The sequence below is a fragment of the Saccostrea cucullata genome, unplaced genomic scaffold (genome assembly GCF_032062105.1).
Source record: "Saccostrea cucullata isolate Sc308-1 unplaced genomic scaffold, CSIRO_AGI_Scuc_v1 ctg15, whole genome shotgun sequence".
Taxonomy (NCBI): domain Eukaryota; kingdom Metazoa; phylum Mollusca; class Bivalvia; order Ostreida; family Ostreidae; genus Saccostrea; species Saccostrea cuccullata.
In genome coordinates this window covers 398,390-419,950 of record NW_026938676.1, presented here as the reverse complement: position 1 = coordinate 419,950, position 21,561 = coordinate 398,390, and the positions used below count along the sequence as shown (strand labels likewise).

Sequence of the window (21,561 nt, the reverse complement as noted above, 5' to 3'; positions counted from 1 at the left end):
AGACCATACTAAATATTACATTGATTTGTGACTTACCGTAAAGTTTAAGCATAATATACAAACCCATGTGCCATCTTCTCTAGTATCAGTTGACATCAAGAAAGTCTTGCACGATCACACTCTCAAAAATGATACATCATCATCTCTTATAAATATCGACAAGTTGGGGGTTTGTGGTTATAAGAATGAATTTGAAATGATAATCAAATATGAAGTTAATAAATTTTAAGTGTATAGATTAAAGCACATGTTGAATGATTTTCGGAAGTCCGAATTGCGCGATGTAGTACGTTCAATTGTTTGCAATAGTTACCCCTTGAGGATTTTTTTCTCTCACCTAGCCAAATCTTTGTATTTGAATTAAAAAGCACTGTAAAATGGGTAAAGTCGTAAATAATTTTTTATTCGTTGAAAAAAAAAAACCGTGCATATTAAATAAAATTAAAGGACAAATCTATTGTACACATGGAATTGCTTATACTATTTTTTTCTTTTTCAAATCAAATTTTTACAACTCCCTTCCCCAAAAGTGGGTTTCAGTACATATTGTAAAGCTGGATAACAATAATTTGGGTTTCAGTACAAATTTTACAGTTGGATCCGGAATATAATGAAACTTGAAGTCATTTCATAGCAATTTTTGGAAAATCATGTGCAAGGTTAGATGTACTATTCATAGTGCATTTTCATTTTTATAATTAAGAGTTTTTAATGTTTTTCTTTTATAATGAATTGCTTTTTAGAGATATATTACGAAACATCTAATTTGGATCAAGGAATTCAATTTGACTACATTACGCAGTAATGCAATTAAATATATTCTCAACTGGCACATAAACCCAAATTTTTGAGATTAAAAACATATTTTTGTATCTGTTTAATTAGCTTTTTAAATCATTTAAATTCCCTAAGGATGGGGCATATATTATAATGAATGTCGTTATAATTTCATCCACTCTATGATTATCTATCTAAATGATGATAGCTGGGGAAAAACAGAAACAATATATTCTGTATTATAAAATACGTGTTTTATATGATTGTATGTAACTGGTCCTAAGTATCTAATGTTTTACTGACTATTTTTAGGATTTTGATATTTTACGTGCCAGGAAAATGTCAGGACCGGTGCCATAACAAAAACTGGGAAATTGCCGCCTCCACCTGGAGGCGGCATTCAATGGTTAATTTTAGATGCTTGCAAATTGAATTAAGGAGCCGACTGGGGTTTCCATTGCACAATACTTTGCGCATCATTGATAAATGAAGCGTATTTACTGTTTTAGAGCAACTTTTTTCACTTAAAATTTAACAAAATTAAGAAATTACATGTTAAAAGTCTTAATTACAATTTTTATTACTGATTTTTAAAAAGAATTTTTTTAACTGGTTGGTAGATTAATTGACGTCGTAATAGTGTGATTTGATGAAGTAAATGAAGGGGAAATAAAAATGTTATAAAAAGTTTTAAACATATGCTTTTGAAATTTAAAACATAAAAATTTGAGAAACTCTTGGTCATTTTCTTATTTCTTTGTACTAACCCTTTGTATCAGTAATATTTTGCAGTACTACATAAAAACAAGAAAATGAAATGCGCCCTATTGAAATCAGTGGTATAATTTTGTGTTTCTAACATATACTGTACATTACTTATCAACTATTATAATCTGAACAAAGAGTCTGTTGTAGTATTTGAATAATTTGCTTTGAAATGCGAAAAATTGGCATATGTATATTCCTATAGTAAATGTACCTGCATTTTCAGACGGTCCGTCTAAAATACCTGGTCGGTAGATTTTCTTCAAACTTGGCATGTACACTGAAGTCAATGTAAGTAATATACATTATAGAATTAAAGAGTTTCTCTATTGTAGTTTTCGCAAAATAAAACCCCAGTCGACTCCGTTGAATCTCAAACTTACAGTTTATCAACAGAACACCACTTTTAGTAACTTTTTATGGTTCATTTATATTTATACAATCCGATGAAAACATTTTATCAGACTGATAAGATCTGTTTTCATTTCGTGAATTTTAAAATCTTGAACACTTTTTTAAATGTAGAGTGATGTTTTTAATCGATATTGCATTGTGCCTTGATTTCTGATTTTGGCATTTATATTATTTCGGTTGGCAAGTATCGAAAATAAACTTTCGTTCGAGACGGCACATTTCCAGTTTTAAATTTCGTAATGGTTCTGACGTTTTCCTGGCACATAAAATATCAAAATCGTAGAAAAGCCAGAAAAACGTAAAATATTTCGGACTTGTATATAACCTGTCTTGAACATGGCGAAAGCGCTCGCAGCAAATATTTTATTAACTTTTTTGATTTTTATCTTTAAATAAACACAACAATACTGCACCGGTCTTCCACTTTGTTTACGATATAATATATAAAGCTTGTGAAATATATAAAGCAAAAGATAAAATAAAAAGAAAAAATATAAAATAAAAGTTTATTGCACAGTTTCGATTATTCAAAATTGTATGGCAACTCTGACATAACTTTTGAACCAACATTTGTACAATTTACAACAGTTTCTCATATTGTCAAGAAATGACTGGCATATTAAACAAGGAGCACGATGACATTTTTTGCGATTGGGTCATTTCCACAAAAATGGCATTGCATTTTTCTGGTGAAAAATGTTCTATGTCCTGGAAGAAGTATATATCTATCCAAAAATAAAATATGCAGCATTTCTCAACTGAATTTAAGAATGCGTGATGCACAAATTGATATTTTCTTTAATCGCTAGAATTCGAAGTACATAACTCTAACATTCAGTGCTTTGTGATATTTTCTTATGGTAGTTCTTGAGCATTTTTAGAGTGATTTCCCCCAGTTGTTTTATATCTTTTGGGATTTCGTCATCTTTTTCAGCTTCTTTAGGCACAGTTCTGATATACACGTCTTCTATTTTCTACAACAAAATTTGTTTTGAACATCTGAGCATATATTATTTAAACATATTTCAGTTCCTTAGAACATAATTTGCCAAGTTAGAAATTCCTTTTAGCGTAATAGATATATACAGAGATAATTCGAACTCGTACTTATGAGCAAAGTATTAGTGGTCAAATGACAGTAAGTGAATATATACAACTTTTTTAATTATTAAGCTGGCAAAAAATCATAGTCAAACTTAAATGTATACCTTGTTGACAACATCAAGCAAAACAAGATCTGTGTTTAAGTTTCCATGAACGAGATCGTATTCATGTAGAATCTTTAGAGCTTCAGCCAATCGGTAAACAACAAGCTTCATTTCCGGTACAGTAATTATTCCCTTCTGTAGCTGATTGGATAAAGAGACATACACAGTGGAGTGTTGACCAATCACAAACAACCTGTTGTCACACAGCACGCTAACTGCTTCCGCTGTAGCTAAAAACAAAATAAATACGGCTAAATATTTATTTTTCTGTATAATACTTGATTTGAGATTTCTTTCTTTGCTCAAAGCTATATATGGCGTATCTGATCTAAAAATAAAAATACGAGATTAAGTGTACTTTTATATAATCTTTGTTATTTACGTTCAATTTAAATTTTTCACTAATTTTAAATTAAAATATCCCCACGTTTTAAAAGTAAAATTGTCTTTTAACTGTGCCCTATATCTAGATAAGAGTCGGAAATAAATCGGTTTTGTTTTAAATCTCTGATATATATATATTGATATTGATATCGATTGATTTAAATTGTGTAATTTTCCTTAAGTCCTATCTTTATAAAAAGTTACATAACAAATAGAAAGATCATATGAATTTTACTTAGTCTGAACTTAATATAAAAAATACGCCATATATGACTTAAAGAAAGATATTTAAAAAAAATATTTTTGATGATTTAAAAAAAAATCTATGATTCATCGTCCTTTTAAATTCTTTAAATTAATGTCTTAGAAAAATTCTAAAACGTGCTAAAAATAGACTTGCAGTGGTCCTGCATTGATGTTTTCTTTTTTGATGACATATTCGTCTCAACCTACAAATATATGTAATGATGTCCAAAACAATTTTTAAAAAAATTCACCTTCTATTACTATATGTTAGTAATATTTTATAATTAATATGTAGTATTATTAGTATTACATGTAGTATATTTAATATTCTGAATATTTTATCTTATTGAATAATATTAGATATACAAAAATAAAAAAAAAATTACATTTTTAAAAACGCTGCAATGGATTGTTTTCTTCTAAATAAAAAGCGTCCTTATTCAGGTGTACTCACCCTTTTTCTCAAATTAGCAAATGAATACAAGAATGGATTCAAAGCGGAATTAATTGGGAGTATAAAGACAGCGACCCATGCATAGACCTCTCCTGATACCACGTGGCCTCTTAGAGCCAATAAACCTGAAAGTCAATAAACTGCTTAGAATCATAATTATTAACTAAAATATAAAATATTCATTTATAGACATGTAACGAGATACGGGACCAGCACATTACCCATAATTCCAATGGGAAACCAACATATGAAATCGGTGAAAATGACAAGGAAGAGTCCACGGGCAATGACCATGTCTTGGGTTTTCCTAGTTGATTTTATACTGCCAGTTGATCTTGATATTTCTCTGTATATCATACACTGTCCCAACACAATGACCACGAATAGTAGAAAATTGAGTATGATGAAGATTGCAGTGGAGTACTCCCATCCAGCAGGTCTGTCTCTGGTTAGAGGTAAAGCCAGGCAGACCACAGAGCGAGAGTAGAACTCTCCTTCAAAGTATCCTCCTGGAATCAGCGGAATGGCTGCCATAGCGACGGTAGTACTCCACAAGACGCCAATGCATGAGAGAGCTTTCCTTCTGGTAAATCTAAACTGGCCTAATGGAAATTTGACGGCTATTAAACGATCTATTGTCATCAGGCATAGTAAAAGAACAGATGTTTCGCTTGAGATGGTAGCAAGCATGCCAGCTAGTTTGCATGTTGCGCTGTTTCTCCACTGAATGTCATTCCAAATGTAACTCCCACGATAATATTTATCAGCAGAAGCTATAATTATCAAATATACTCCCATTAGAAAGTCTGACACACTTAGATTAGTTATGAAAATACCATGGCCTTTCTTTAAAGTTTGTTTATCGAAAAATACTTTAAATACAAATACTCCAAGGTTTCCTAACAAAGAACAAAATCCCATAATCCACATACAGGTCGAGAGGAATTCGTTTCTCATCAGGTCATCGCAAGATGAGAATTCATCTGCCTTTGGTAAGCAAACATTCACAGTTCCTGGTTTTAAACAACAAAATGCGTATGAATCCGTGAATAATTTTTCCAGTTTAGATAGACCATAAAATATTTTGGCTGAAAATTGCTTTATTTTGTTTTTTCTCATATCTAAAACTTTCACTTCAGACAAGTTTTGAAAAGCAAAATCCGAAACATATTCAATATCATTGCCAGAAATATTTAGTAGGTGAACGCTCCGTAAACCAGCAAAAGTACCCTCTCCTATATTCCACATGCGACAATTTGTTAAATAAAACTTTGGTAGTTTTTGTAATCCAACAAAAGCAGAATCTGATATTTCAGTTAAAAGATGATTTCCCTCCAAGTTCAAAACTTTTAATGATACCAGTCCAGTAAATGCATAACTATATAAATGAGTGATTTTGTTATTTCCGAGATCAAGTACCTGAAGATTTTTCTGATTAGCAAATGAATATGGTTCAATAGCTTTCAATCCGCTATTTGTTATAAACAACCTTACTAAATGAACCAAATGTAGCAAAGATGGCAAACCATGCCTAAAATCATTTTCACTTATGTTCAAAAATCGTAATTCTGCTGGAAGCTTTGCAGGACTTGTGTGCTGCAAATCTCTACAAACGCCCGACAGACCGTCACATTTACACTCATCCGGACACGTGATCTGACAAAGAACTTCATCATCGTGAAGAGGACAGTGGTGAATGTTGTCGCACAGCCTTCCCGGATTCAAACAGACTGTGCTGTTTTTGCATCGATATAAACCAGGACATGTTTCTGAAAAGAAGAAATATTCTAATCTAAAGACTTAAATGACGATTTTGTATTTTAGGATTTAAAGAAAACAAAAGACAATGTTAGATTTACCACACTGCATCTCATCCACACCATCTTTGCAATGCTTCTCGCCATCACAAATCAAACGTGGAGGAATACAAAAACTTCCCGGGCATTTCATATACCCTGGTGGGCATAACATGGTTTCTGAAAGATAAAATGGTTTTTTAGATTGAAATTTAATCAATCACATTCCAATCACTGTCTGAAATGCTACAATAAGGCATTCAACAGGTTCTCATTTTCTTTTTACCCTTTAACCTCTTGTTGTCTTTCTTTTAAAGCATCATTTGCCTTGTTCGGTGACTATGAAGTACTTAAACTAAAATATACACACATGTAGTTGTCGAAGCCACAATAAATTAACAAGAAAGTAATTATTATACTCTGGTCAGTCTATAATGACAAGAACACCAGTGCTATCCAAAATCATTACAATGGTTGTCCGGTAAAATCGTGGGCAGGTTGTCTAAAACATAACATAATCAAAATTGTATTTTTTTTAATTTTTCGTCAAATGGATAAACACGAAAAGGTTCAAATAAAAATATGGGATCATATATCATGCGTGTCTTTGCCTAAATGAGAACATCACAGTGTCTAAATGGACTTTGTGTTTCTTTATTTGATAAAAAAGAAATGAAGGAAAACTTCATTTAAATTTGAAAAAACGCCGATACATATCCTTTATTCCTCTCCTTAAATTCATTGTATAGATTATCAAAGATTGCAAATCTCACATCGACGAATTTATCTAAAGTACAGCAAAAATAATATAAAAAAAAATTTGTAGCTAGTGTGTATTCCAAGTTCAATATCCATATGCATGCAAGTTTGGTTTAGGATTTATAGTTACTTGGAACAACCGCTTCAACAACATTAACCTGTCACTCATTTGAAAGATGTGGGTCAAATCCAGCATCCAAGCAATTGTGGTAGTATACTTCCCCAGGTGCTTCATCAATGCAAGTTTGGTTCAGGTGGTCTTTGTAGTTACTGGGGAATGGCTCTTCTCTAAAACCTTTAACCTGGTCACTGATCCAGAAAAAGTAGGTCAGACACTGCATTCATAGTAAGTCTGGTAGTGTCTATCTTTGGATCCATCTTCCATGTAAGTTAAAGTTACTTGGGAAGAACTTGCTCCTAAAACTCTAACCGGGACGCAGACGCTAATGCAAACGCCGACGCTGGTGGCATAGAATCTACTAATAAATCCCCTTACATTAGTACATTATGGATGTTTATGTATATATACAACTTCTGATGTCATACTAGTCACGTTTCCAAAAACTACCAACGGCCGACAGCTTTTGAAACAAATAACCGCTGCCTTGCCCGATTTTGATCTCTTGTTTTCGTCGACCGACCAATTTTGTTTCCATGGTTCCAAGTTATGATTTTTTCTGTGTCGGTGACCGATTTCTTCAATTGAAGGAATTCCTCGACCAATCTTCAATCATCGTCGGACCATCGGCGGTCAGTTTTTGAAGTCGGTTGTCCGTTGTTCGACAATAAGGGGTTTCCAAAACTTCGACCGACGGTTAAAATCAATTTAACTTCTTGCTCAGTGATCGATCATCGATCATTTTACCTATTTGGGATACTTCACACAAACAAAATTTTGATGCATGGACTGATAAATATTTATTAAATGGAAATGACATAAAGATAAAGATAAATCCGTAAAATGTTAAGAAATCGTAAAATTTTCTTTGCTGCATAGTTATGCGCCTTTTTATCTCTTTCTTTGTAATTTTTTAAGATTGTGTGAAAAATATGTATAAAAATCTGTGTAGAATTCATATTTTCTGAATTGTCCTATAAGACACTCTAGCTTTTCGGGTGGTCTTATTGCATGCAATCTTAAGGTATTATACTGACATACCACAATCATCTAAATGTGACAAATCTCGGCATCCTATGACATCACCATACACGTCATAATCAAGAATACAGTGAATTGAAAGTGGTTCAATTTTCCCAGTACGACAAAGAAAGTCTTTTGAAAATTCCCTAGTCTCTGTAAAAAGAAGAATTTTAATTTGCTAATTTGATGTTTCTGTGTAGAGACATTTTCTCTCTCTCTCTCTCTCTCTCTCTCTCTCTCTCTCTCTCTCTCTCTCTCTCTCTCTCTCTCTCTCTCTCTCTCTAAAAAATAACAACATCGAAGTTTAAGTATGAAATATAAATCAGTCAGCCAAAATAAACGACAGTTTATAACTCCTAGCTTTATACATGCGCATTTTGATATTCTACAGTTGATTGAAAAACAATGTTTAAATTATACCAATAAAGGAGTACTGTAGAAAATTTTTTCAATTAATTTATTAAAAACTTTATTTGTCCTTTATAAATGTATAAGCATATAGTAAAAAAAATCCGCGTAGTTCAAACAGAAATTGAGATTCCGCTATATCTGTACATAAAAAATTTCAATGAATTAAAAACTTTATACCTTTATTACAATTAAAAACAGTTCAGATCTTTCTATATCTGTAATAAAAATAACCATACCTTCAGCGCATATAAGGGGTCCTATTTCTAATTTCACGAAGCTATCTTCTCCTGGACGATCTATAAATAGTTTTTGGACAGGTAGCAATGAATGGTCAGTTATAACTCCGGCATCTTCTCTTACGTCCGTAACTTCAGCACTGTATAATTCATCTAATGTTGGGTTACAGTTACATCTGAAAAAAAAAAATTTTAAGCAATTTAGAACATCTGATAGTTTTTTATATATACGAGGGTCTCCTATTTTGTACTGTGAAGTATGACCTATGTCTGAATAAATTCCTACATTTTGTTTATTGGTATGTAAAAAATCAGGTCCATATAATAAAATCTTGAAAATTTACAACGATTTTTACTATGAGGTCATGGAATTCACGGAGCAATCACTTGACGTAAGGCGACGTGACAACCCGATTTCAACCGGTAAAGTTCTATAAATCTTTCAATTCTTCAGATTTTTCTTATCTATTTTCTACTTTAAAATTGAATATCTATATCAAGACATATTACTTTTCTTTTATATAATGTCTTTTGTACTGATTCAGATATTATTGAGATCTTTAAAAAAGTCTATGCAGTTAATCGATCAGGTATGGAAACTATGCAAAACCATATAGGCGCAACGCAACGTCCATGCGATACGGGGGTATTGAAGTATCGATGGAGGCAATCATTCAAAACGTTAATCCTTCCATTCTTATGTAGCTACAACCATTTGAAAACTTGTCCTTTGTAGGTGTAGGAAATTCCCGGCAGCATCTTGAACATTTTAATCTCTTTTTAGACATTTTCCAGTCTGCATACATAATTTTTACATAAAAAATGACGTTCCGATTTTTGGCTGTGTTTTTAAGCGTTGATTTAAAAACGGCTATAAAACAGTCATATACCCTCCAATTTAGTTCAAAATTTTTCCCAGTGACGTTTCATGAATACTATAGCGGCAGGTAAAATATCATTTTGCGGTACAATTGTGCAATTTTTAATTTTAATAAAGATTCTTTGTGATGTAAACGTGCCAGAATTAGCATGCTCCGTGAAGCAAGATTTATCAAAATAAAAAAGCTGTATATTTTTCAATAATCATCGGATAGCAACAAATTCTTGTATATTAATGGGAAAAAAGGTAAAGATTTTATCTGCAAAGTTTGTTTTTAGCGCGCTCACAATAAAACTTGTCCGCGAACTTTTCTAACACCCCTCGTATATATTTCTTTGAAGCATTAGAATTTTCTGTTTAAAATCAAAGGAGTGATTGATTAAATGTTTTTTAAGTCTCATTTGAGAACTTTTCACTCCTACTGAAACACCTCCATAAACAGTTAATGAGCTTTTAATTTACTTTTAAGAATCTTTAATAGACACTAAGGCTGGAAAAACGTTTTATCATGCTGTGATCTGCGAAAAGAATATACATATACTTCCAAATGTATACATGTATATACATCAATCTCTAGGTCCACAGAGCGGTGTAACCTTTACCTACCTTGTCTTTCCTTCTTCACATTTATTGACAAAAGGGCACGAGCAAGATTTTGATGAAGGCCCCAGACTTGAATAGAATAACTGTCCATTTTTCCCTTGCCATCTGATGTCTTTTGAGTATACATAATGACACGAGATCCTTACCGTCTGGCTGCATTTATTTGTCTTTTTTAGTTTCCATATTTGTTTATCATGTGCAGTGTATCTGAGTTGTTTATCTACGATTATTAAGCTTGAGTATATTGTCTCCTCCTCGGAATGGTGTATTAATGTTTCCACAAGGACACTTTTATTTAGTTCACGAAATCGACACTCTACGATCACTGGAGAAATATCTAAAAACAACAGGATACAGATAAAACAGATCTCCCATTAATAATACCATTTAAAAGGCTTGAAATATTTTTTTTCTAAAGGGTCCACTTTAAGTACACTAAAATGATTTCTGAACTATTATTTGCAAGTAGAATTATAAAACAGTAAGCAAGGTATCCATTCAGATTTTATATGTTATGAATGACACTATAATTATCAAATTACCCCTAAAGCCAAGACTAGTCCCAGTCCCCACCAAACTCTGTAACTACCTTGTAATCCAAGACTAATGAAATATTCCTCATTCTCCTTCCGTCCAAATCCCCACCAATCTCTGTAATTACCTTCTAAGCCAATATTAACGAGATATTCCCCATTCTCTCCCGTCCAAACCCCCACCAATCTCTGTAACTACATTCTAAGCCAAGACTTACGAGATATTCCTCATTCTCTCTCTGTCCAAATCCCCATCAATCTCTGTAACTACCTTCTAAGCCAATACTAACGAGATATTCCCCATTCTCTCTCTGTCCAAATCCCAACCAATCTCTGTAACTACCTTCTAAGCCAAAACTTACTCTCTCTGTCCAAATCCCATAATCTCTGTAACTACCTTCTCTCTCTGTCCAAATCCCCACCAATCTCTATAACTACCTTCTAAGCCAAGACTTACGAGATATTCCCCATTCTCTCTCTGTCCAAATCCCCACCAATCTCTGTAACTACCTTCCAAACCAAAACTAACGAGATATTCCCCATTCTCTCTCTGTCAAATCCCAAACAACTCGTTAACTACCTTCTAAGCCAAGACTAACAAGATATTCTCCATTTTCTCTCCGTCCCAGTCCCCACCAATCTCTGCACGTCTCCTGGACATTGTCCTCACAATTCTGAGATTCATCTTCAGCGAAGAATCCACTACAGTCGATAAAACCATCACACACCTTAGAGGGGTGGATGCAGGTCTGATCGTAACATTCAAAGCCATGTTTACAACCTTCTGAAAGTAGATATATAATCATAATTTACATGTGTTAAAAATATAAAGGAATGAGGAATCGTAACATTCAAAACCAATGCATTTGTCTGTAAAGTGAACATTTTTTTTACAAAGGACGTATGTGTGATACTATGAAATCTATTTCTATATGTATTTATTCGTTTTTATTTATTTTTCCATATCGTTTTGAGAAATAAAATCTTAAAATTTGATTAAACAAAAGTTTGATTACGCATCTGGGTTGAGTTGCCTGAGTAAAATTTTATTCTATGATTTCATTTGATCTTTAATTTGATTGGTAATTTCCTATTTTTTCATCAAATAATACATTTTCATTATAAGTATAAATTTACCACGCTTTACCTATGTATGTCAGAGCAGTAATACGTTTTAAAGAAAGAAGTATATTTATAATCCAGTGTCTATCATACGCATCTTATGGTATGTAACTTAAATATTCGATTATGTGTATCCTTACCATATAAAGATTTGATGTACGTACTAATTTTGATTGCAAACGTTTTACTTCATTGTATTTTTGCATTCAAAGTTGTAAGTGAAATCATACTGAGTCTGAAAGATTTCAATTTTAATTGTTTACAGTACACATTTTTTTCATAGAATTCATTTTTTCTTAAACGTTTGCTGTAGGTAAATTATTTCATGTGTTATTTTCACAATTTCTGTAACTTTGACTTATTATATACTTTGTTTATTTTAGCTCAATGCCTTTATATCTTTAATAAAAGCTGAAAACATAACATCTGCCTAACTGCTCGGTTACTTATGATCTCTTGAAATTAAATATAAACCTATTCTACATACCACAAAATACCTCATCACTTCCATCAAAACAGTCCGTCTTCATGTCACAGCGGTCAGTTGCAGTAATACATTGATCATTCTTGCATTTCCATTCATCGTCATTGCATGGTCTTCTTACTGTGAGAAATACATTTGAATCGTAATAAGCCATAAATAGGTACCCTACTGAAACAACTTAGAAAGTCTATGCAAACATAAAATTTCGTTACTTTTCTGATCTTGTTCTTGTTTGTCAAAAAAGTTTATTGTGGAAATAAATATTACAAAGAACAAGGTACAGTTTCAATTAGGGATGTCAACGAATATTCGAATATTCGAATATTCATTCGATGAGTTGATATTCGAATGTAAATTCATGACTCGAATATTCGTTTTTAAGCATTAAAAAGAAAGAAAAACCTGGCAAGTTTCATTATAAATTGAATCTAGTTTGTAAAAAATTAAATGACACTCCTCTTGGATTACCTTAAAGGTGTAAATAGTGTATCTGTTTAAGTAATTCATTCATTTGTTCACTTAATTAGTGGTCTAATTGTGCCAAGTACTTACAATCAGCTTGTATTGTTGTAAGGACACAGTTTTCCAGTAAACACATGAATCCCTTGTTTATGTAAATATCATTAAAATAAATTATCAGGAAAGTAATCAGCAAAAAGTGTTAATTTTTCTCCATTAGTTAATTGTTCTGCTTGGTAAAAATTTATAGGAGTTATCAGTGTTGACTTTATTAAGACGGTCAACTAATTTGAAACATACCAAAAGAATCTTTAGAATTTTCAAAAAAAAATCATTACATTTTGGATGTGTACAGTACTGTACATGTACTCTTCATATAATAGATAATTAAAAATATATAATTGTGTAGCATTTATCAAACTCTACATAAGTTTTTATTCCAAGATAATGGCATAAAACCTATACTGATTGACATATATATTTTATAATGCAAGATATTTATTTTATCGAATATTCGAATATATTCGAATACTCCTATCGAATATTCGAATATCAATTATTAAAAATTTTGACATCTCTAATTTCAATAGAAATTAAGCCCGGTCTTTTTCTAAAATATGAAAGTGATATGAAAAATCTAACTTTATTCTTTCTGATTCATAGGAATTCTATGCAATAAAAATACTCAAACCGTTTTGCTCATATCATCTCCTAAGTGCTTATTGTGGCGTCATTAACTTGTGTGTTTTCCCGTATTTTCTTTATAGTTGCAGAAGACATAAATTTTCAGTGATATTTTCTTGCAGAAAACATACAGTGCCACCGTCGCCCACAAAGATTTTGAGATATGTCCTTTTTCGAAACAGTTTACATAATATATCCAAAAACGGTGGCAGACCCTATTTTCTAAAGGAAAATAAGCACAGAAATTAGTTGTTCTGAGGCTTTTCTGCATTAAACTTAGAAATGTGCCAACTTAATGACGTCATATTTCCAAAATGGTCCTAATTTATGCCATATTCTTTAATGATTTATCATATGCATCCACTCAACTCCTGTTCAAATTAAATTTTTAGGGTACAATAAAGCACAAAACTGCACCTTTTTCTTTGATAAAAAATTCAAGCAATGTCAAACAATGTAGCAAAGGATTTGTTTTAGACATTCAAATGAATTACTAAGACATGAGATCAGTGCATACGTACTACAGTCTGTTTCATCAGAGTGATCGTCACAATGGTAAACAAAGTCACAGTACAGACTAATGGAAATACAGCCTCCATCAGTACATTGAAACTGCTGACCTGTACACATGGAAGCTGTGGTGAAGAGCCATAATGCTGATTTAAACGAAAGATTATTCTTGCTTAAAGGTCAATAGAACCACCATAATATTTTTTACGAAATGTTAACTGAAAACGAAGTTGATGAAATTTCTGTAATAACAACTAATCTCTTAGACTAAATTTGATCGTACTGAGAGTATTCTCTTGAGAATCAAAGAAATTGGAGTATAAACACCATATGCAGGTGATAGCAGAATACATGCGTTGACGATGACAAGATGGAACCTTTTGTCATAAAAATTAGTGGTTACTTAATTGGCCTTTGTCAGCTATATTCAATAAAACATCCCAATATGTAGTAGGTGTGGCAGTGTTTTTATTTCACGTATACCGAATGGAATAATCTACTGTTAATTGATTAAACGTCGCCTATATAAGTAAATGTCGAGATGAAGGCCATGTCGGACAAGCGTTTTCTTCTTATGACGTTTTGGAATATTAAAACAAAATACAGAACCAAATTAAAGGAAAAAGATTAAGACCCTTAAACCATTCGTGATACCTACAGCAGTTGGACTCATCCGATCCATCAAAACAGTCCTCCATTCCGTCACACACAAACAATCTGCTGATCAGTTCTGTGTTCTCACACTGGAACAAAATGTTATCCAGCTCTGCTGACATTGAAACAAGAGTTCCATTTCCCCACCAGTTCTCTCGACTGATAGTTTCTTTAAAATAACAATATTTAATGCATATATATATATATATATATATATATATATAATATATATATATATATATATATATATATATATATATATCCAAGATAAACAAACAAGTTTACGTTTAATTTTTTACACTAAGCAAAATGGAAACATTATATATATATATATATATATATATATATATATATATATATATATATATATATATATATATATATATATATATATATAGCATCCAAGATCCGGTGACAGGTTTTAACTGCTATAACGGTCATTATAACGACAAAAGAATTTACGAAAAGCTGATTATTGACGAGAATGTTGAAACCCCTGTAACATCATCTATTTGTCTCTGTTATCTGTACCTTGCCTCAATTAACAATTTTTTTTGTACTCAGTAAACCCTTTTAATTAACGGACAAGTCGGTGGATATAACACCATGCAGAAGACAGCAGAGTATAACAAGTTATATAAAGAAGGACGACTATTGAAATGTTGCATTCATCCCGTTTGTTATAAAATTTAGTTGGTAATTAGCCTTAGACGTTCATAGTAAAACGACGTTAAATATGAAACAGATTTGACAGACTTTGTGGTGTCTTTTTATTATCTCTAGCTTATTGTGAAATATCAAGTCAATATATGAATAGAAATAACGATTGTTAAGGTATGACACTCGTGAAATGTTAAATCTAGAATTTTTTGAGAAGTAAAATTATGAAATACAAGAGGCCCATGGGCCACATCGCTCACCTGAGTAACTTGGGTGATGCAGTTCTTTACCAGATTCCCCCCCCCCTTGCTATACCTATCGTGCCCCACTACCCCCTTCCCTTTCATGATTTTAAAACTTTAGAATCTACCCTACCCCAGAATGCTTCCATATAAGTTTCAGCTTTCCTGGCCCAGTGGTTCTTGAGAAGATTATTTTTAGCTCACCTGAGCCGAAGGCTCAAGTGAGCTTTTCTGATCAAAATTTGTCTGTCGTCGTTGTCGTTGTCGTTGTTGTTGTTGTCGTCGTTGTAAACTTTTCACATTTTCATCTTCTTCTCCAGAACCACTGGGCCAATTTCAACCAAACTTGGCACAGAGTATCCTTGGGTGAAGGGGATTCAAGTTTGTTCAAATGAAGGGCTGCGCCCTTTTCCAAGGGGAGATAATCATGAATTTGTTAAAAATTAATGGCATTTTTAAAAAATCTTCTTCTCCAGAACCGCTGGGCCAGGAAAAATGAAACTCATATGGAAGCATTTAGTGTAGATGCAAGTTTGTTCATTCATGACCCCCGGGGCAAGGGTGGGGCCAAAATGGCCGTAAATATTACATAGGAATATATAGGAAAAATCTTTAAAAATCTTCTTCTCCAGAACCACTGGGCCAGGAAAGATGAAACTTATGTGGAATCATCCTTAGTGTAGATTCAAGTTTGTTCAAATCATGACCCCCGGGGCAAGGGTGGGGCCAAAATGGCCGACCCAAGTTTTACATAGGAATATATAGGAAAAAATCTTTAAAAATTTTCTTCTCCAGAACCAATGGGCCAGGAAAGATAAAACTCATGTGGAAGCATCCTCAGGTAGTGTAGATTCAAGTTTGTTCAAATCATGACCCTGGGGCAAGGGTGGGGCCAAAATATACAAGTTTTACATAGGAATATATAGGAAAAATCTTTAAAAATCTTCTTCTCCAGAACCACTAGGCCAGGAAAGATGAAACTCATGTGGAAGCATCCTCAGGTAGTGTAGATGCAAGTTTGTTCATATCATGACCCCTGGGGCAAGGGTGGGGCCAAAATAGTTTTACATAGGAATATATAGGAAAATTCTTTAAAAATCTTCTCCTGTGAGAACCACTGGGCCAGGAAAGATGAAACTCATGTGGAATCATCCTCATTTTTAATTTTTTCAAATCAAAACCCCCGGGGCAAAGATGGGGCCAAAATGGCCGATACTTGTTTTACATAGGAATATATTAGAAAAATCTTTAAAAATCTTCTTCTCGAGCACTGTGCCAGGAAAGATGAAACTCAAAATTAGGTAGTGTAGATTCAAGTTTGTACAAATCATGACCCCCGGGGCAAGGGTGGGGCCAAAATGGCATCATGTTTTACATAGTATATTAGAAAACTCTTTAAAAATCTTCTTCTCGAGAACCACTGGGCCAGGAAAGATGACATGTGGATACATGTAGTGTAGATTCAAGTTTTTTCAATAAGCTAGGATCAAACCTTTTTATAGGGATATATAGGCAAACTTTTTAAAATCTTCTTTTCAAGTACTTCAAAGCTATGATTAGTGATATTTATATGGAATCATCCTCAGGTAGTGTAGATTCTAATTTGTTCAAATGATGAACGCCTGGAGGGGGGGGGGATAAATTCAAGCCCGATGTGCTCAGGTGAGCGCTGTGGCCCCTGGGCCTCTTGTTAAAGATTTGTTCTATATATTTCTTTGTAAGACTTGGATTCCCTATTGTGGCCCCGCCCTTCCCCTGGGGGTCATGATTTTAACAATTTAATATCTACACTATCCAAGAATGCTTCCACATAATTATCATTTTAACTGTTTTGGTTAAGATTTTTAAAGCTTTGTTCTATGTATTTTATGTAGATGTAACTTTAGTGGCCCCGCCCTATCCCCGGGGTCATGATTTTAACAATTTAATATCTACACTACCCAAGGATGCTTCCAATAATATTTCCTGGCCCATCATTTCAGAAGAAGATTTTTAAAGATTTGTTCTATGTATTTCTATGTAAAACTTATTGTGTGGCCCCGCCCTGTGTGTCATGATTTTAACAATTTAATATCTACACTACCCAAGGATGCTTCCACAAAAGTTTCAGCTTTCCTGGCCCAGTGGTTCTTGAGAAGAAGATTTTTAAAGATTTGTTCTATGTATTTCTAAAAACTTGGATTCCCTATTGTGGCCCCGCCCTTCATGATTTTAATAATTCAATATTACACTACTGAAGGATGCTTCCACATAAGTTTCAGCTTTCCTGGCCCAGTGATTCTTGAGAAGAAGATTTTTAAAGATGTGTTCTATGTATTTCTATGTAAAACTTGGATTCCCTATTGTGGCCCCGCCCTACCCCCGGGGGTCATGATTTTAACAATTTAATATTTACACTACCCAAGGATGCTTTCACATAAGTTTCAGCTTTCTTGGCCCAGTGGTTCTTGAGAAGAAGATTTTTTAGTGACCCCACCCTATTTTTGTCTTTTCTTGATTATCTCCCCTTGTAAGGGGACTTGGCCCTTCATTTTAACAATTTTGTTTACCCAAGAATGCTTTGTACCAAGTTTTGTTAAAATTTTGGTTCTAAAAATAAAATGTGAAAAGTTTACAGACATCTATATTATCAGAAAAGCTCACTTGAGCCTTTGGCTCAGGTGAGCTAAAAAAAGTAGGGGTCAGAAATCATAACGGAATATAATCTCCAAGTAAAAGTATGTGAGGCTAAAGTTCCAAGAAATTAAATTTAATAAATGTGCAGAATTTTCTGTTAAATATTCTTCCATCTTTAAGAAATAGTCCCCCATAATTTTGCTTCTTTGTGGATTTACATTGTTGAATTTAAAAATTTATTTAAAAAAATTTTAATTAGAATAAATAGTTTTGAAGGAAGAGGTGAACTTTTCTAAAAAGCTGACGAGTGACATACCTTATAATTGATATGATGTATTCAGTATTTCTGAATATCGAGTTCAAACTACGTTTTCGAACTCTTTCGTCACCGCATGTAGAATTCCACTCTAAAAATTGTTTCATAGGAATACAAAAAATGATAATTATGGAGCATACATTTGAACTTACTTCTATTATATTCAACATCAATTTCGCACATGTAGCTTTGGATTTTATTGTAAGCACAAGCTGTGTCATGCCAATCATCCATTGAACGAATATTATAGAACTTTATACTGGTACATAGCTCATTATGAACCCCATTGGGTTGCCGGTCCTTAATGCTGCCATCACGAAACCTAAAAATTAAAAACAGAAAAATATTTTAATACGATATTGTGCTTAATCTCATGCACACTGAGGGCCATAGAGCAGTGATAATTAGGCAAGTGTCAAAAAATATTTGAAGTTTTTGCAATTTTGAGAAGACAAAAGTTCAAATTAGAAAAAAATAAACTAGATACGATCTCGTTGCGAGCAACGAGAGGTCTTCCGTCTGATTCAGGAAAAAAACTTGTAAAATCGAACTAAAAAGTGATTCAAAATTTTGATCACAAGGAGGAGTGAATCTAGGTCGGCAACGTGAATGCGCCTTTTTTTCTCTCTTTTCTCCCCAACGCGTGAACCATTTAGCTATTGGAAATACTGCTTTAAATATACTTGTGTATACTTTTGCAACAGTACACCTGTCTTGGCGGGCCATATTCATAATTTTGTGTCAAACGCCACGCGTAAATATTCGCACCTTTTCTTTGTACTGATCTATTAAAGAGGTGCAATAGCTTCAATGAAATTAATTAAATAAAACATTCTTATCACCTTTATTTTATTTCGGCGTTAGGAAAGTATATATAACACATTGTACACATTACATATCGTATCTAGTCCAGTAACACTAAAGCAGTGAAACGTAAATTAAGTTTTTTAAGATTGACACTGAATTGCAACGTACTACTACGTGAGAGTCCAGGTAGTTTTTTGCATTTCATGTACATTTATGTCAGAATGGTTTAATCAAACGCTCAGCTTCCTCCATAAGCCCCTACTCGCGAAATGTCGGAGTTGACAGAGACAGCCGCCATCTTGGGCCCGCTTCAGATTTTCAAATATTAATATCTAAAGTTCAAACCAATATTAAAACAACTTATATAGTAAGCATCAATAGAAGTGTCTCTATTAATAGTCCAAAAATAAATGAAAAATATTGAAAAACAAAGAAAGTTGAAAATTTGGACTTTTTGAATTGGCTTCCGGTAGCGACAGGAAGTACTGAAGACGAACGAAAAGTTGCGTCCTGGAAAGTATTGATCATCATCTATAAACTCTGAAAGTTTCACATTGATATCTTTTACCGTTTTTGATTTAATCGTGGACAAAATGTCGTTTTAAAATCAGGAAAATGGTCAAAACTTGGCACCAGAGAGGAATTTCCAATAACTGTCTTGGAACTTTCAAAGTATTTTACAACACATCTTTCCTGAAAATTTCATGTAATTCTATCCAGTAGTTGTCGAGAAATCGTGTCAGAAAAATAATAATAAGAAGAAGAAGAAGAAGAAACAGAGCAATAACTATAAGGTCTTCCGTGAAGACGGAAGACCTTAATAAAATACACATGCATTTATCTAAATAATGGTAAAATCCCGTATAGCGGTTTATTTTAGCCGGGTGCTAATTTTGGCTTATTTTGGCGTTTTGATGATAGCTAAAATTTTGATCGTTAAAATAGTCAGTACTCTTTTTAGTCTCTATCTGCAAAAAGCTGAAACCTTTCTTCTGCTAAAATAAATTGCGCAAAAAATATTCGCATACTTTCAAGCAAGCAAAAGCCAAATTTTATACCCGCCAAGAAAACCCGCAATATGGTATTAATGATGATCCAATGTGAAAACAGTTTGGAAAAAAATGTAGGTTGTCTTCCATCGGGGGGTTCGAATTCACAGCGGGATGTGGAGACTGGTCTTTCGGATAAGATGGTATAAACCGAATTCCTGTGTTGCAGTAGGCTTTGCACGAAAAAGATCTCTCACTGCTCTATGGCCCTCAGTGTGCATGAGTATAGGTATAAATTTTCAGACCACGACTGGCATATTGGAGCGTCTCCATATGAGTGAAAAAAATCTCGAGAGGGACATTTAACAACAATCAAACAAACAAAATGTACCAGGCAGTAAAAGTAAGGGGGTTCCCATCTGACCAAGTATATTTTAGTTCATCTGTTTCTTTAGAATATCTTTTTTGCAGACCTACAAAAACCAGTCAAAAGGTGAATATTATTGATATTTGACCAACGTTGAGTTTGAAAATATATCAAAATTGAAAGACATCTGACAAAAATACCAATATATATCTCCCAGTCACCGCTCACGCTTTTATGGTTGGTTACCATGTAATGTACATATGCGAGTTCTTGTTTTGAAGCTATGCTGACAAGGCTTCCATTCTTTTGAATACAGTGTTGATTTGCTTCAGACCATGTGATACCTACGTCACCTGTGAAAATTTTGTAGCAACTACCATTCCTATAGTGCCAAATTCCCGGACACCCTGTAGATGTATAATAATAAAATAGTATTAAAATAAGCCAATCAAACACAAGAAAATTATTGTAAATAATATAATGTTTCAAACATCATTGGATCATTTTCAATTTAATTATCTATAATTGAAAAAAAAGGATGACAAATGTTTCTTTATCTAATTTCGCTATATCAACCTACCTTCATGTCTGATAATTTGAAAGTTTTGGGTAAAATACACCAACTCGTAGAATCCCAAAAATCCCTGTCCAGGAATCTGGTCCGTCCTTGATCGAAATTCTATTCTCATAAAATGCCATCTAGAAGTAATAATCCTAAACGGTCTATTTTCTTTACAAAATCTTCCTATCAACTTTTGTCTTTGATTCAGGTCCGTGTCATATACCGCAATATATGAATTTGAACAGCTTGCTCCACCATTTACAATGTCTAGGTTAAGTATCGTCAGTTGTACGTATTGCCCAAATTTTCCGTCGATTTTCCATGTGGCAGAATCCCCTTTTTTATATGGAGCTGGATATAGATCAGTTGATATGTAAGCTGATTGCATTCTACACCTAACCGTACGCCCTCCTAAGGCCATTCCACACCCTGGTTTATCTATAAAAAAAAATCAAAGATATCATGCAACTGTGTATTGAGAA

General features: G+C 33.2%; 1 protein-coding gene across 3 annotated transcripts in view; it reads right to left on the bottom strand.

The window, feature by feature from the left end:
- Positions 1–2,448: 2,448 nt before the first annotated feature.
- The window catches only part of LOC134250885 (uncharacterized), a 30,976-nt gene continuing 11,863 nt past the window's right edge, over positions 2,449–21,561 (bottom strand). Inside the window, exons 16-32 of one of the 3 annotated variants that reach the window (XM_062733244.1) lie at positions 21,098–21,517; positions 20,718–20,924; positions 20,542–20,623; positions 18,507–18,676; positions 14,525–14,689; positions 13,878–13,991; positions 12,217–12,333; positions 11,188–11,391; positions 10,078–10,411; positions 8,592–8,767; positions 7,963–8,097; positions 6,108–6,224; positions 4,470–6,017; positions 4,249–4,373; positions 3,949–3,997; positions 3,165–3,388; positions 2,449–2,930 (exon numbers count right to left, since the gene is read on the bottom strand). In XM_062733244.1, the coding sequence (XP_062589228.1) occupies positions 2,784–2,930; positions 3,165–3,388; positions 3,949–3,997; positions 4,249–4,373; positions 4,470–6,017; positions 6,108–6,224; positions 7,963–8,097; positions 8,592–8,767; positions 10,078–10,411; positions 11,188–11,391; positions 12,217–12,333; positions 13,878–13,991; positions 14,525–14,689; positions 18,507–18,676; positions 20,542–20,623; positions 20,718–20,924; positions 21,098–21,517 (4,334 nt within the window). In that variant the 3' untranslated portion in view covers positions 2,449–2,783. Of the gene's footprint in view, positions 2,931–3,164; positions 3,389–3,821; positions 3,998–4,248; positions 4,374–4,469; positions 6,018–6,107; positions 6,225–7,962; positions 8,098–8,591; positions 8,768–10,077; positions 10,412–11,045; positions 11,114–11,187; positions 11,392–12,216; positions 12,334–13,877; positions 13,992–14,524; positions 14,690–18,506; positions 18,677–20,541; positions 20,624–20,717; positions 20,925–21,097; positions 21,518–21,561 lie in introns of those variants that run through there. The other 2 variants (XM_062733242.1, XM_062733243.1) reach the window with 2 other exon arrangements.